Genomic DNA, 17,032 nt, shown 5'->3' on the forward strand with positions numbered 1-17,032 from the left:
AACATCTTAGAACACGACAAACAAAAAGAGGATGAACATTTGGGCAAATTTATTAATTTAGGAAAACGTCCGGATGAAATGACCCAGCAATTTTCTTCAGAGTCAGGATGAAGGAAAGAAAAATAAGAAAGCTGGTAATGGGGGCTCCTAGGCTGTGCCTCCTTCTGTAACAGGACACAGATTTGGGGGAAAAGAGGAAGGCTTTTTTAGCTCACTTAGTCTGGAAAGGACAGTTCTGTCCATTTCTCCGTGATGTGACTTGATTGTTCTGACATTGTTTTTGGCACTCGGAATGGATATCTCAGCAGCAGGGAGGGCCACAGGGGACAGGTCTGCAGAGGAGGGCGGCGGAGGAGGGCTGGCAGCAGCAGGAGGACTGGCAGGAGGGGGCCACGCACACGGCGGGCTTGCAGCACACGGGCACACACACGGCGGGCTTGCAGCACACGGGCACGCACACGGTGGGCTTGCAGCACACGGGCTCGCACACGGCGGGCTTGCAGCACACGGGCACGCACACAGCGGGCTTGCAACACACGGGCTCGCACACTGCGGGCTTGCAGCACACGGGCACGCACACAGCGGGCTTGCAACACACGGGCACACACACGGCGGGCTTGCAGCACACAGGCACACAGCAGGCCACCTGGCAGGGGCTGGGCACACAGCAGCCTGGGCTGCAGGAAGAGGTCTGGCCACAGGTCACAGGGCAGCACGGGGACTGGCAGCCACAGGGGGAGCAGCTGGTGGCCCCGCAGGCCGACTGGCAGGAGGCGCCCACGCTGCACACGGGCCGGCACAGCAGAGCCACGCAGGAGGCCGGGCGGCAGCAGGGGACCCCGCAGCCCAGGGGTGGGCAGCACGGGGACCCGGAGCAGGCCGGCTGGCAGACAGCGGAGCAGCTGGTGTTGCACATGGTGGGCGAGGGTGGCTGGGGTGTGTGTAAGGAGGAGGACGGGGCTGCTCTGGGGGCTCCATCTCCTCTGGCCGGCCTTTATACCCAGCTGTGGGTGTTCCGGAAGTGCAGAAGGATAATTATTGTTTACCCTGCACCTTCTTAACGCCCTGTTATCCTGTTTGGATTTGTTGTGTGTTCTTTGATAATTGAGAGGGATTCTAGGGCTGAGTTCTTCCCGTGTAAGTAGAACCTGGTCCCGTTTTCCTGTCTATTCTCTCGTATGCCCCAGGCAGCTTTTTGTGTCTCCGGCATCACTGATCTTACTCTCGAGTCATGTGGAACGTGAGGGTCGTGAGTCAGGGTGTGCGTCTCCCCTCCCTGGAAGGCCGTGAGGTTTTCTTCCCCAGAACCTCTAGGGGTGACACGTCTGAATCCCGCTTCCTGCTTTCAGGCCAGGCCCATGGGTGCATTTGGCCCCTCTCCACCTGATCCCCTCGTGCATGCACACGTGTGCACACATGTAAGCACATGCACACGCACACACACAACATGCACACATGCACACACTCTTATCGGGGCCTCCTGTTAAAATGACCAATGATCATTTTTATGAAAGTCACAGAATAGATGGCAGGAAGGAAACCTGCACAGGAAGCTTTCTGCGGTGAAGTGGCAATTCCATCTGAGGAGTGCGGTGCAGACAGAGAATCCTAGAACCTGGAGAAGGGCAAGTGAGGTGCAATGGGGTTCAGTGAAAGACAACAAAATAAATAGTTTATGAATTTTTTCAGGTATCCAAAAGGTCCACAACACTCATGGGTCTATCAGGCATTTTAAGGAAACCTCCCTCCTCCTCCACCCAGAAAACCCCTTCTAGGCTGTGTGTCACCCCAGGGCCTGAAAGGTGCATAATATTGCTCTGCACATTTAAAAAGTTTAAATGGTATCATACGTTGTGTATGCTGGCATTTTGCTTCTTTTGTGCTCCCCATTACATTAGAGTGATTCGTGCACGATACACGACAATACACCACCATCTATCCACTTACTCTGCAGAATGAGAACACACCGCAGTCTATCCACTTATTCTCCACCACATGGATGCACCATGATCTATTCACTTACTTTCCACTCCACGAATACTCCACGTGAATACTCGACGATCAGTTCACTTTCTCTCCACCTCACGGATACACCACAATCTATCCATTTATACTTCTAGTATAGACATTTAGGCTATTCCCAATTTTTAGCTACCACCCCAAGTGCTGCAAATCACATTCTTTGATCTTTTTTCTTGTGCACATATGCCAGCATTTTGTGAGGGTTTCTATTTAGAAATACTGCTGCTGGGCACAGGTATTACCTCTTTGACTTCACCAGATGGTGCAAATAACTCTCTGTAGTGGTGGTTCCTAGTTTGCACCACCAACGTGCATGAGATTGGGTTATTCCACATCTCAAACAACACCCAGGATTCTCAGATATTTACAATTTAGCCAATCTGATGGTTGTGAAATATACCTTGAGAATTTTATTTTCTATTTTCTTTATATATGTCTTTATAGGATAACACTCATATAGAAAAGTGCATAAAACGTAAGGTTACAGCTTGATGAATATTCACAAAGAGAGCACTCCCCGACAGCTTCCACCAGGTCAAGGAAAGCATAACCAGCTCCCGAGACCTCCATTGTCTGCTCCCCATCACCATCCTCTCCACCCTCCCTAGATTAATCACGACCTGGACTTCTAACACTGTGGGTTAGTTTGGACTGTTTCTGAATTTATGTAAATGGATCAAATAAAATGTATTTCTTTTTGTCCTATAATTTTGGACTCTTTTTGGTGTTAACTTTTTTTTTTTATTCTCTGGAAGAGTTTGTATAAATTTGGACATATTCATTTCTGGAATGTTTATCAGAAGGTGCCTATAGAATCACTTTGGCAGGGTTTTGCTTTGGTGGGTGGATTTCTAACTACTGATTCAATCTGTTTAATGTTTAAACGTTATTCAGATAAAAAAATGTTTTGGAAAATAAGTTAGTTTCCCAAGCTGCTACGACAAATACCACACAATGAGTTGGGGTAAAGAATGGGAATTCATTGCCCTGTGGTTCCAGAGGCTGGAAAGCGTCCTTCCAGGGCAGCAGCCTTCTGGCTGGCGGCCATCCTCGGTTCCTCGACTTCCCATCACTTGGCGATGGCCTGTCCTTTCTCTTCTGGCTTCCGTTCACTTCAGGTTTTTGGCTCCTCCCCATGGCTTTCTCTTACTACTTCTGAATTTCTTCACCTTATAAAGGACTCCAGAAAACTGGATCAAGACCCAACCTCATTCCCTCGGGCCACACCTTAACTAAGAATAACTTCTTCAAGAGATCCCACTTGACAATGGGTTCACACCCGAAGGGATGGGATTAAGATTAAGAACACTTTTTTTCCCTGGGGTACATAATTCAGCCTGCCACTGTATGTTATATATTTAAGAAATATTATTGGGGTTAAGTTGTTCATAACAACCTCAATCATCATTTTTAATGTCTGCTATATCTGTAATTCCGTTATATTTTTCATCCCTAATTTCCTAATAGTCTTTATTTATGCCCTCCCTTTTATTCAGTTGGTCAATGTTGTCAAAGACTTCTCTTTTCAAAGAATCATCATTTGCCCTTGTTGTTTCTTTCTGTGGTTTTCTATTTCATGTATTTCTGCTCATGATTTTGCTACTCCCTCCCTTCTACCTTGGGATTGCTACGTCCATTTTCCCCTAAAGCCATGCTTAGCCTCTAATTTCAGCCTTATTTCTTCTAAAATTGGTAATCAAGGGTATAAAATTCCCTCAAACTGCTGCTTTAGCTGCATATTACATGTTTTTGGGGATAATATTTTTTATCATTATTCATTCAAATTGCTTTTAAAATTTATATTATTTGACCTGCAAGTTTATTGCAAATTGTGTTTTTAAATTTCTGAAGACATCAAGTACGTTTGGTTATCTTTTAATTTTTTTATTCAGTTTAATTGAGATATAGTCACATATCATACAATCATCCGTGGTGTACAATCAACTGTTCACAGTACCATCATGTAGTTGTGCATTCATCACCCCAATTTATTTTTTTTGAACATTTTCCTTATACCAGAAAAAGTAAAAATAAGAATAAAAAATAAAAGTAAAAAAGAACAGCCAAATCATTCCACCACCACCATCATCCCACCCTATTTTTCATTTAGTTTCCTTCCCCACTTTTCTACTCATCCATCCACACACTGGATAAAGGGAGTGTGATCCACAAGGCTTTCACAATCACACGGTCACCCCTTGTAAGCTACACTGTTATACAATCGTCTTCAAGAGTCAAGGCTACTGGGTTGCAGTTTGATAGTTTCAGGTATTTACTTCTAGCTATTCCAATGCATTAAAACCTAAAAAGGGTTATCAGTATAGTGCATAAGAATGTCCACCAGAGTGACCTCTCGACTCCATCTGGAATCTCTCAGCCACTGAAACTTTATTTTTTTCATTTTGCATCTCCCTTTTGGTCAAGATGTTCTCAATCCCACAGTGCCGGCTCCAGATTCATCCCTGGGAGTCATATCCCACATTGCCAGGGAGATTTACACCCCTGGGAGTCAGGTCCCACATAGTGGGGAGGGCCTTGAGCTTACGTGCTGAGGTGGCTTAGCTAGAGAGAGAGGGCCACATCTGAGCAATAAAGAGGTGCTCAGGGGGAGACTCTTGGGCACAATTATAAGCTGGTTTAGACTCTCCTTTGCAGTAATGAGCTGCATAAGGGCAAGCCCCAAGACAGAGGGCTCAGCAAACCAAACAGGCAGTCCTCAATGTTTGTGAGAACATCAGCAACAATCCAGGTGAGGAAGCCCAACACTTATCTTTTTGTTTTTAATTTCCAACAATTTTCCTGTGGTAAGAGACAAGTTATATTCAATATTATTTCTTTGGTATTTGTTGATTCTTACTCTGTGACCTAATAAGTGACAATGCAAATATTCTATGTGGTTTTTTTTGGAATGCATGAATATTCTCTAATTGTTCAGAGTCATTAATATATATATGTTAATCATTTCAAATGTAAAAATATATTTTTCATATCTTCTATATAATTTTCTAGTAAAAATAAACTGCAAGTCACGTATGTAACTATAAAATTTCTGATAGCCACATTTAAAAAGTAAAAAGAAACAGGTAAAATTAATTTTAATAATATATTTAACCCAATGTATCAAAATATTATCACTTTAACATGTAACCATATAAAATTATTGAGAGATTTCATATTGTCTTCAAAATCTGACGTTTAATTTACACTTCTAGCATATCTCAATTGAGAATTTTTATCAAACATGCACTTTCATAAAATTTTACAGTTGAAAAATATACAAGTTGTTTCAAACATGTTTAAGTGTTTTCTGATAACTGAATTTCTGATAACTGAACCAAAAAAAATAATTTTCCTTTAATACTCACATCCACATAGACAAAACACATCCAGAATTTTGACCTGATGTAGCTGAGCATCATTCATTGTGATAGAAGTTAATTTTTTCATATCTAGCTGAAATTCTTCTTTGACAGAGATAAAAGATTTAAATGTACATATGCCAGAAGCTCAGTTTTCTTAGGCCACAAGTTGACAACTGTTTTCATAAATTTGGAGGTCCTTTGAGACAAAATGTACCCAATGTATTAGTTGGCCAGTGTCTGTTATATAGGCATGCCACATCTAAAGTCTAAGAATATTTTTTGCAGTTTTTCAAGTCTATCAAGTTCTGAGAGGAGCACGTTGAAGTGTTTCTCTGTGACTGAGGATTTGTCTTGCTTCCTTGGAATCCACCAGATTTTGCAATTATCGAGGCGATACTTTGTAGTACATAGAGGCTGAGAATTACATCTTCTTGGTGAATTTAACCTTATGACCAGCTAATTAGAAGCTGTCTAATAATGCTTTTTATCTTAAAGCCTATTTTATCTATTAAAATAGTTGTACAAGGTATGTTTTGCGTGTGTGTGTGTGTGTGTGTGTGTGTGTGTGGTATTAGCTTGGCATATTTTTTTCCTCTTCATTTACTTCAATCTTTCTGTTCTTTATGCTTTAGAACAGGAGTTGACCTACATTTTTTGTAAGGTACCAGATCATAAGTAGTTCAGACTTTGGGACCATATGGTCTCCATCACACCTACTCAACTCAATCCCAGTAGTATGAAAGCAGACAGACAATATGTAAACCAGTAGGTGTGGCTGTGTTTCAATAAAAACTTTACAAAACAGGCAGAAGGCCAAATTCGGCCCGAGGGACGGCTGTCATTTGACAACCCTTAATTTAGACTGTAAATAGCATAAACCTGGATTGTGTTTTTAAATATTCAATCTCTGGCTTTTAACGGGTGAGTTTAATCTATTTATCTTTATTGTGATTTCTAATATATTTGAATTTCTTTCTGTCAACTTATTTTGTGATTTCTGCTTTTTCTGTGCTTCTTTTAAACATTCTTTTCTACTTGAATTTGCATTGATTTAAGAAAAATATTTCATTTTCTCCTTTGTCTGGTTCAGAAGTTCACATGATTTCAGTTCTTTGGTGATCCTCAGGACTTTGGCAGACGCCCAGCACATGGCCTAGGGCTAATCACATCTCTACTTTCTTTCTAAACAAATGTGGATCCACTTACCCACTAGGTCTAATTTTACCTTGCGTTTTCTAACCCCACAAACAAGTCAGCATTCTCATCATTTTATACAGTTACTATTTATTTACTCATATGTCTACAAATTTCTTAAATCTCTAATCTTTCTGCCTCTTAGATCTTCCTGGGATAATGTTCCTTCTTCCTAGAGGGTATCCTGTAGAATTTATTTTAGTGATTATTTGTTGTTGGTAAATGCCCTCTCTTTGTCTGAAAAATATCATTATTTTGCTCCAATGATGTCAATTCATCATTTATTGGTGAATGCAGTTCTTGACTGAGCATTATTTTATCTGTTTTTTGACCATTCTTCCTGTCTTCTGTTTCTCACATTGCCTTTGAGAAGTCCTCTCTTAATTATTCCTTTGAGTGTGAGCTGTTCTTTTTTTCTGGCTATTTTTAGACATTTTTCACTCTCCTAAGTGTCCTTAATTTTTATTAGATTACATAGGCGTGGGTTTCTTTTTATTTACCATATGTGTTGTGGTCTAAGTGTGCATATTTTCCATCATTTATGGAAAATAATCTATATCTTTTTGCGTGCTGCCTTTCTCCAATTCTCTCCGGTCTCTTCCTCTGGAATGTCAACTCATCATTTATTGGACCTTCTCTATCTTCCAAGTCTCTCAGCAATTTTTAATTTAAATGAAGCTTTTAATTTCTGTATAATTTCTTCAGATCAACATTCAAGTTCAAGTAAACCCTATGCAGTTCCTGTAATCTGCCGTTTTATCCATTCTATGAGCTTTAACTTTCAGTGATTTTATATTTTTAGAAGTTGTCTTTCATTCTCTTTAAAATCAATCTGTTTTTATAGTATCTTTTCCTTTCTCATTTTTGTCCTGTCTTTTAGTTCTACAGATGTTTTAAATATACTTAAATTTCTGTAATCACGAATTCCATCATTTGAAGTTCTCAGAATGTCTACTTCTATTTTGTTGTTTTTGTTGCCTTTTGCTCACATGGACATGCATTCTCATGTTCTGTGTTTGTGTTTGGATGTTCTTTATTTGTGTCAACCCTACAATGCCCGAATCGAGGGTGCATGCCTCCAGAAACAAACACAAACACAAAACGTGTGAGAATGCATGTCCAAGAATGGTGCTAACTTATAAACAGTGTCTCATCGAACACTCATGACTCCTGGGTCACGTACTAGTAAAGTGTACTCACAGGGAGTAAGGCCGATGCTCCAGGTGACTGAGCTTGTCGATGGCAACATACTCAGGTCCACCCGACAAAGCAGCACCTGCTTTTAACCGCTGTCCTTGCTGATGGAGATGGGGTTGAGGCCCGGAATGGGAATAGGGAGAAGGGAAAGGCAGAGCACTCTGAGACCAAAAGGGGTGCAAGACATCACCGGCTAGAGCTGTAAAAGCTGCAAAGAGGCCAGAAATAAGAGAACAGCAAGAGACAGAGCCTCCTTCCTAGCGCTGGCTCTGGTTGCAAGTTCACTTTGACCTGGTGGTCATCTGGTCCCACTGGACTGGTTGCTGCATGGAGCTGGTGCTCTGGCAGCTGTTGGGTTTTGCAGCAACTATCAGGGTTCACAGCACCTGGCCTGGGCCAGCACAGAGCCTGACAGGCGGGAGGTGCACACACTGAATGTGGTGTTGGGGGTAAGAGACCAGAAAGCCGCCCTTCCCTCTGCCGAGGGCTGGTCCCCTGCTCCTCAGTGGCAAGAGAACAGCTTCGGGAGCTGAGGGGAGCCGGCCTGGCTGGGGCTGTGCTGCGCCCTGCACCTGTTTTCAGCCCATCCCCGGAGGCTGCCCTGAGCAGCGCGGCCTCACGTCGTGGTGCGTTAATGAGGGAAGGCTGCACGGCTCCCAGTCCTGGGGGGAGGGGTGGGCCCCAGGCTTGTGGCCCCCTGTCTGGCTGTCCTCACGAGGATGGGGCCAGCCTGCTGCCCTTCACCCCAGCCCCAGCCCCTAGACAATGAGCCACCTCCCTAGCCCCAGGAGGGGTGCACCAAGGATGCCTTCCAAGGAGAGAATTCCAAGTGGATCATTTTACTAATAAGACATGGATGGTGGGGTCTTTCAGAAAATAGACCTGGTTCAGTTACCCTGCAGGGTAACTGATTAGCCAGAGACTAGCTGTGGAGCCTGGAGAGCTTATTACTGGGGAGGGCAGTGTTGGACCCCAGCTCTGCTGGTCTGTGACTGGGGAGACAGGCTGAAGCCACACCTTCAGCAGCAAGTGGGGCTGTCGCGGACAGCCGTGCAGACGAGGGAGGTGCAGGGGGTCAGCTGGCAGCAGCAGGAGGGCTGGCAGGAGGGGGCCACGCACACGACAGGCTTGCAGCTCACAGGCACGCACACAGCTGTCTTGCAGCTCACAGGCACACACACAGTGGGCTGGCAGGGGCTGGGCACACGGCAGCCTGGGCTGTAGGAGGAGGCTGTGGGGCAGCACGGGGACTGGAAGCAAGAGGGGGAGCAGCTGGTATGGCACATGGTGGGTAGGGGTGGCTGGGTTGGTGTCCGGGAGGAGGGCAGAGCTGGTCTGGAGGCTCCCTCCACTGGCTCAGGCGGCCTTTATACCCGGCCGTGGGCATCTTGGGACCATGTCCACTGTTTGTATAATTTCCCGTGGTTGGTAGGGGTGCCCCATGGAGTCCGTCCAATGAGGAAGCTCCCGTGTGCAGCGTGCAGTGTCTCTGAGGAAGGAGCAGCCCTGTGTGTGGAGGGCTGCGCAGGTGTCAGCAGGCAGCCAGCTCAGGGCCGCACACCGGGGACGGGGCGGGCAGACCCAGGGCAGCGCAGCTGGGCAGCACCCGGCGTGTCTGCTCATCCACCCCACCTGTGCCTGTGAGCAAGGGCCACTCGCGCTGCACGGGTGAGTCAGTGTGTGTGCACGACTGGCTGTGGGTGGGACCTGCAGCGCAGGAGTGATTGAGTCATCCGCGGAGGCTTGGTGACCCCTGCCAGGCCCAAGGGTGGCAGAAGCCTTGCCTGCAGCCCCCCATGGTGGGAAAGCACAGACTGCTCTAGGGGAGCCAGCATGGAAGGAGCTGCTAGCGGGAGCTCAACCCAAGCTCACCAGCGAGGCAGGATGGAAAAGCGTAACGAGGGAAAAGGATGGCAGTTACGGGGACATGACAAGGCCACAACCAGCTGTTTCCATAGCGTCTGTGCAGCTGAGGTATAAGGGCTGCCTGCTGATGGGGCTCCAGGCCAGGCCGGGACCTTTTCTCTGACAATCCCCTCCTCTCAGTCACAGGAACCCAAATCACATGCCACACCTCAGTTCCGGGCCTCCTGGCTGCCTGCTGCAAGGCTGTGCCCATGTGTGGCGTGGGCGCCTCCTGCCAGTCGGCCTGCGGGGCCACCAGCTGCTGCCCCTGTGGCTGCCAGTCCCCGTGCTGCCCTGTGACCTGTGGCCAGACCTCTTCCTGCAGCCCGGGCTGCTGTGCACCCAGCCCCTGCCAGGCGGCCTGCTGTGTGCCCGTGTGCTGCAAGCCCGCCATGTGCGTGGCCCCCTCCTGCCAGTCCTCCTGCTGCTGCCAGCCCTCCTGCCCCGCCCTCCTCTGCAGACCCGTGCCCTGTGGCCCTGCCTGCTGCTGACCACCTGGAGTGAGGCCGTGACTCTGGTCCATGAACCCCATCACCAAACCCAACCCAGCACTTCAGATCCTGCCCCCTTGCCCAACCCCCTTGCCGCTACCTTCCAGGGCTCCTCAACAGCTCCAGGGAGGGATGAGGCATTTGCCCTCCTTCCCCCTCACATTATCTGGGGCCCAGGGTGCCACACCTGGCTTTGGGGGGTCCCACCCAACTAAGCTGTCACCAAACACCAGAGAACCGTGACACTAGGACAACCCCTCTGCTTCCTGCTGTCCTCCTCCCCCCACTCCCTCCGATGTGCCACGAGCCCCTAAGTCTGGGTGCCCACATTCTCCCCTGGCCCGTGACTTGGTGCCCGCATCACGTCCTCTCTGTCAGGGTGAAAGTGGGTTCCGGAAGGTCTCCCCAGCGGTCCCGGGTTTGCATGTCTCCTGTGCCCAGGAGCGGTGCGGAGAGACTGCCTGTCACCCTCCACTCAAGGCGCCGCCGCCTGGGCTCTGGGTTCCGGCCCGAGTCCCACGTTCGGCAGCCCATGGTCCCGGTTTGCCCAGGGCGGTCCCGTGCAGTTATTATGGATGCCCCTTTCACTCTCCAAATTGACCCAGTCTGTTGGTAAACTCCGGGGCCACCCAACCCGGAGGGCTCTGCCCTGCCCCTGCCCTGTCAGCCAAGACCGCGGACCCCGGGCCAAAGGCCGCCCCCGCGATGTGCCCCTCTGCTCCCCTCCACGCCCCCTACTCCCTCCCCGAGCGCCCCCGCCGCTCAGACCGGCACACGCGCCCCACTGTGCCCAGCAGGCCCTCGGCGCCCGCTCGGGGGGTTCACTGCGCTCCCGCTGCCCCCCGGCTGTCCCGCCCTCCGCCCTGGCTCCCCGAGGGGCGCGCGAGGACGCGGGGCGAGGAGGGTGGGCGCCGCGGCTCTCCTGCCCCGGGAGGCGGCCGGCCGTGCGCAGGGGGAGGAGCGGGAGGACGGCGCGGGGCTCCCGGTCCCCGCGTTTCCAGGGGCGCCACCGCCGTCTCTCCGCCTTCGGAGCGCGCTCCGGTTCTCAGCGCGCCTGGGGCCTCTCGGGCTCCCGGCTCCCCGTCGGGCGTGGGCGCAGCCAGCTGGCGCGCAGGGAGGCTCCGGGAGCCCAGGCCGAGCTCGCGGTGGCGGCTCCTCTGTCGCGCGGGCTCCGGGACCCTCGGGCCTCACGTACAGGACCCCCGTGCGGAGAATGACTGCGAATGTCGGGCGGCGACAGCGGGGCTCTGAACAGGCTCGGCGCCCTCCTGGGGTGAGGTTCCCCTGACTGTGGGGTTCCCCTGACTGCGGGGTCTACTGACTGGGGATCCCCCTGACCGTGGGTGGAGTTCCCCTGACTCTGGGGACCCCTGACCCTGGAATTCCCTCACTGTGGGGTCACCCTGAATGCAAGGTTCACTGACTGAGGGGTCCCCCTGACTGTGGGATCCCCCTGACTGCAGGGTCCACTGATTGTGGAGTCCCCTAACTGTGGGGTCCTTCTGGGTAAGGGGTCCCTGTGAGCGTGGGGCCCCTCTGAGTGTGGCCCCTGTGAACCTGCCCGGTTTGCTCTCCAGGGACTCCAGCCGTGCCAAGCCCCGAGCTAACGACTGTATAAAATGTTGGTTCCTTCTTCTAAGATTTGTGTTGGGGCTCCTTGCTGTCAGTTGCCATCTAGATATTTGTGTTTGGTCCCCTGGCTGCACGTGCTCTGTACTGGTTTGGGGGCTTCTCCAGGACCCTGTGGAATCTGATGTGTCATCTGTAATGTGGCCCCTCCCCATTCTGGGGTGTCACCCTTCACCCACATTTTGGCAATGTTTGCAGATGCATGGGGAGCCCCTGTCAGGCCAGGTGCTGTCCAGCTCCCTGCTCTGGGCCATCCGGGAGGGTCAGTGCTGTCCATTAGGCAACAGGCTCCATTCCTGGACCCCAAACCTTCCTCTCTCCTGCTTACTCAGTTCTTGGCTGGGTCCTGGGAGGTAGCAGTTCTGAATCCCTTGTGGCTGCTGTTTTTATCTTGTTTACCCAGCCGAGCCATGACTCACACTGAAATGATGTTGATATTTTGGCTGGGTATACAGTTTAGGGTTTAAAACAATCTCCCAGATTTTTAGGAAACACTTTTATTGAAATATAACATGCATACCATATGGCACACAAATCATTAATGTACAGCTCGATGGCTATGAAGTGAACACAAACATGTAACCTCAGCTTGGGCCAGCAACCCTGGAGCCCCTTCTCCTGCACCCTCCAATTGCCACTCCTCCAAGGTCACCAGGAGCTTGACCTCTGACACCATGGGTTAGCTGTGTCTATTTCTGAGCTTTATATGAATGGCATTTGTGTAGTGGTTATGTTTTGTGTCTCTTCTTCCTCTAATAGTGTGTGTATGACACATCCACAGTGACATTTCTGGTTGTGTTTTGGTCATTGTTATTGCCCTAAGATTCCATTGTATGACTACACCACACCTTATCCACTCTTCAGTTGATGGGCATTTGGGGTGTTTTCTGGTTATGACTATTATGAAAGCTGATGTTGACTCTCTTCTTGACTCTCTTCTTTCAGTGCCTTGTGCTCACATTTTTGGGGATTGTATACACCAGAACATAGCTGCTAGATCTCAGCACATGTGTGTGTGAAACTCCGGAGATCTGCCGAACAGTTGCATGTGACACTTCCACCAAAGCCTGCGAGAGTCCTAGTTCCTCGCTTGCTGCTGACACTTTTTGTTGGGCTGTTTCTTGGTCATTTGTTGAGGTTTAAATTACATGCAGAAGAAATCCTCCTTTTAGGTGTACTTTTTATGATTTTTTACAAACACATACAGTTCATATGCCTCACAGAGTCACCATAAATCTCATCTAGAACATTTCCATCACCCCCCAAATTCCCTCATGCCCCTTTGTATTCAAAACCCTCCCTCCCTGCCCTATGCCCAGCAACCACTGATCTCTTCTCCATCCCTATGGTTTTGCTTTTTCCAGAATGCCATATAAATCCTACAGAGTGAAGCCTTTCTTGTCTGGCATCTTCCACTTTGCATAATGCATTTGAAACTCATCCGTGTTGTTGCTTATGTCAGTGGTTTGCTCCCTTGTTTTGCTGAGTAGTATTCCACCATTGGCTGTACCAGTTTTGTTACCCATGATCAGTTGACAGGCAGTTAGGTTGTTTTAAGTTTTTGGTTATCATGAATAAATCCACTGTACACAACCATGCACAGGTTTTTTGTGGGCATGTGTTTTTATTTCTCTAGGGCAAATATCTGGGAGTTGAATAGCTGGGTCATATGGCATGTGTCTGTACTTTTGCCAGCACCACACAGCTATGATAAATGCAGCTTTATAGTAAGTCTTAAAATCAGCAAGTGTGAGCCCTCCAACTTTGTTCTTTCTTCTTTTAAAACTTGTTTGGGCTATTTTAGTTCCTTGTCTTTCTGTATAGGTATTAGAATAAGCTTATGGATATCTACAAAAATTTATACTGAGATTTGGATTATGATTGGGACTATAGATCAGTATGGGGAGAATTGACATACTAACAATATGGCAATCCACGAAGATGGTATATCTCTCCATTTATTTAGGTCTTCTTTTATTTCTCTCACCAATCCTTTGTAGTTTTCAACATACAAAATTTGCAAATTTTCCCATGATTTACCCATAAGTATTTTATGATTTGGATCCTATCATTAATGGTACTATTTTTTAAATTTCAATTTATAATTGTTTGTTGCTAGTATATAGGAATGAAATTGATGTGTGTATATTGACCTTTATTCTCTGACCTCGATAAATTCACTCATTCTAGTAGCTCTACTGTAGAATTTGGCGGATTTTCTAGGTAAACTATGTAATATGTTGATAAAGACTGTGTTATTTCATCCTTTCCAGACTGTATGCCATTTATTTCTTTTTTCTCCTTGTTGCACGGCTTCGGAAATTCCAGTATGATAGTGCATAGGAGAGGTGAGAGTGGAAATCCTTGCCTTGTCCCTGAGTTTAAGGTGGAAAGCACACAGACTTTGGTCATTGAGTATATTAGCTCTAGGATTTTTATAGATGCCCTTTAAAGGAAGTTCCTTTTAATTCCTAATTTTCCAAGAGGTTTTTTCTTAAAATCATGAATGGAGGTTGAATTATTTCAAATGCTTTCTCTGGGTCTATTGAGATGATCGTATGTTTTTTCTTTTAGTTGGTTGATATGGTGAATTATATAGATTTATTTTTGAACACTGAACCAAACTTGTATTTCTGGGATAAATCCCACATGGGCATGGATTTTTATCTCTTCCATATATTGCTGGGTTCGATTTGCCAATATTTTGTTGAAGATTTTTGCAACTATGTTCATGACAGATATTGGTCTATAGTTTTCTTTTTTTTGTAATGTCTTTGTCTAATTTTTATATCAAGATTGTGCTGGCCTTATAAAATGGGTTGGGAAACATTCCTTTCCTTCTATTTTCCAGAAGGGCTCATGTAGAATTGGTAGTATTTCTTCCTTAAATGTTTGGTAGAATTTGCCAGTGAAGCCATTTGGTTCTGGAATTTTCTTTGTTGTAAGACTTTTAACTGTAAATTCAATTTCCTTAATGGATTAGGTGCTATTCTAGTTGTTTATTTCTTTTTGAGTGAGCTTTTGTGGTTTTTGCCTTTAAGGAATTTTCTCATTTTATCTAAGGTGTCAAACATTGGCATAAGGTTGTTATCATTCCATTATAATGTTTGTAATGACCATGAGACATGTGGTGATGTCCCCTCTCTCATTCCCAATATTCGTATTTTGTGTCTTTTCTTTTTCTGTTCTGATCAGTTTGGCTAGAGGTTTATCCATTTTATTGTCCTTCTCCAAGAACCAGCTTTTAGTTGCATTGATTTTCTCTATTAGTTTTTCTATTTCAGATGTCATCATATTTTGCTGATTTTCTAAAAATCATTTCCTTTTTTCACCTGTTTTGGGTTTAATTTTCTCCTCTTTTTCTAGTTTACAGGGCAAACTTAAATAATTGATTTGAGAACTTTCTTCTTTTTTTAATATAAACATTTAAGGCTATAATTGTACCTCTAAACAGTGCTTTAGCTGTTTTGCACATATTTTAATATGCTGTCTTTTCATTTGTATTCAATTCAAAGTATTCTATAATTTCTCTTGTGACTTCTTTGAACCATGGGTTAGTTAGAAGATTATTTGTTAATTTCCACATATGTGGGGAGTTTCCAGATATCCTTTTGTTATTAATGTCAAATTTAATCTCATTGTGTTCAAAGAACATACCTTGCATTATTTCAGCTCCTTTTAACATGTCAAGGTTTACTTTATGGCATAGAATATGGTCTATTTTGATGACTGTTCTTTGTGCACTTGAAAAGATGGTGTATTCTGTTGCTGGGTGGAGGGTTCTATAATATAAATTAGGTCAGGTTGGTTGATAATATTGTTCAGGCTTCTGTATCCACACAGATTTTCTGCTACTTGTTCTATTGATTACTGAGAAGCCAAAGTCTAATGATAATTGCATATTTGTCTATTTCTCCTCTTAATTCTATCCGTTTTTCTTTGTGCATTTTGAAACTTTGTTCGTCGGTGCTTACTCATTTAGGATAGTTAATTTTTCTTATTGAGTTGACCCCTTTTTCATTATGTAATAGCACTCTTCATCCCTGGTAATATTTATGAATATTTCTGAAATCTACTTTGTTTGATATTAATATAGCCATTCTAACTTTCTTTGATTAGGGTTTGTATGATATATTTTTCCATTGGTTTATTTTTAATGTATTTAAGTTTTTATATTTAAAGTGGGATTTCTTATAGACAGCATATAGTTGGATCTTTTTTAAAATCCAACTAAAAATCTCTGTCTTTTAAACTTGGCAATTAATGCATTTGTTGATATATTTGGATTGAAATCTAAGATCTTGCTAGTTGTGTTCCATTTGTTCTATCTGTTCTTCTTTCTCCTTTTCTTCTGGGTTTAGTATTTTTAATTATTCCATTTATTTCTACTATTGGCACATTAGTTATACATCTTCACAAAGTTTTTTTTTTTTTTAAACTGGTTGACCTAGGGTTTACAATATACATCTTGAAGTAACACAATCTACATCCAAATAATATTACACTACTTTGCGGGTGTCTGAGCTTGTACCTCGATTTACCAGGCCTGGGCCAGGGGACCTGATATCACCCCCTGGGGAGGGTAGTAGGTACGGGCGTGAGTGCCCTCTGCAGCCCCCCCGAGCCTGGAGAGCGAGGTCAAGGCAGCTCCCTTTTCCTCACCCAAAATGCCACTGGCAGGGGAGGCTTGCCGGAGGAAACCGCCTTTCTCCCAACTGCCCCTTCCCCACTTCCTTATCTTACCCACTCACTCCCTGGTGCCAAGGCCACTCCTGCCACCGCCAGCGCGCATGCCCGTGGCCAGAACTACCCCCGCCCCGCTGCAACGGTTCCGGCGTTCTCTCAGAACCAATCCTAGCCCCTATCCCTTCAGTATTGCCATTTAAGGCTGCTTCACCTCCTTTCCAGCCCTGCCCTTCTTACCAGCCTATATAACCTGTAATCACCCCTGAATAAATCTCTTTGGCGCATACTCCTACTGGATGAAGAGTATCTTGTCCCTATCGCCGCCCTCCTTGCACGCCTCTCGCCGAGGACCCTGGCCACGTCCTCCGCCTCGCCCTCGCCTCCGGGAAAGAGCCCCCGCCGCCGGTACCCCTTGAGCAGCCCCGAGAGCTGAGGGCTCGGCTACCGGCCGCCTCTCCCCCTAGAAGTAGTAACCGCGACCGCAACTGGTGCCCCGTGTGAGGAAGCGTCTCCACACAACAGTTTGGCAGGTCGCCCGCTCGCCCG

The 17,032-nt window shown here is 46.4% G+C and overlaps 2 protein-coding genes across 2 annotated transcripts in view; one reads left to right on the forward strand and one right to left on the reverse strand.

Moving 5' to 3' along the window:
* The window catches only part of TSPEAR (thrombospondin type laminin G domain and EAR repeats), a 319,882-nt gene that overhangs the window by 142,725 nt on the left and 160,125 nt on the right, over nucleotides 1-17,032 (forward strand). The window lies entirely within an intron of this gene.
* Nucleotides 302-916, reverse strand: LOC119529797 (keratin-associated protein 12-1-like). Its single transcript, XM_037830549.1, has 3 exons — nucleotides 885-916; nucleotides 581-677; nucleotides 302-466 (listed from the first exon to the last, which is right to left on the reverse strand). Exons 1-3 carry the CDS (start codon nucleotides 914-916, stop codon nucleotides 302-304), a joined length of 294 nt encoding a protein of 97 aa, XP_037686477.1.

The sequence above is a fragment of the Choloepus didactylus genome, chromosome 1 (genome assembly GCF_015220235.1).
Source record: "Choloepus didactylus isolate mChoDid1 chromosome 1, mChoDid1.pri, whole genome shotgun sequence".
Classification (NCBI taxonomy): Eukaryota; Metazoa; Chordata; class Mammalia; order Pilosa; family Megalonychidae; genus Choloepus; species Choloepus didactylus.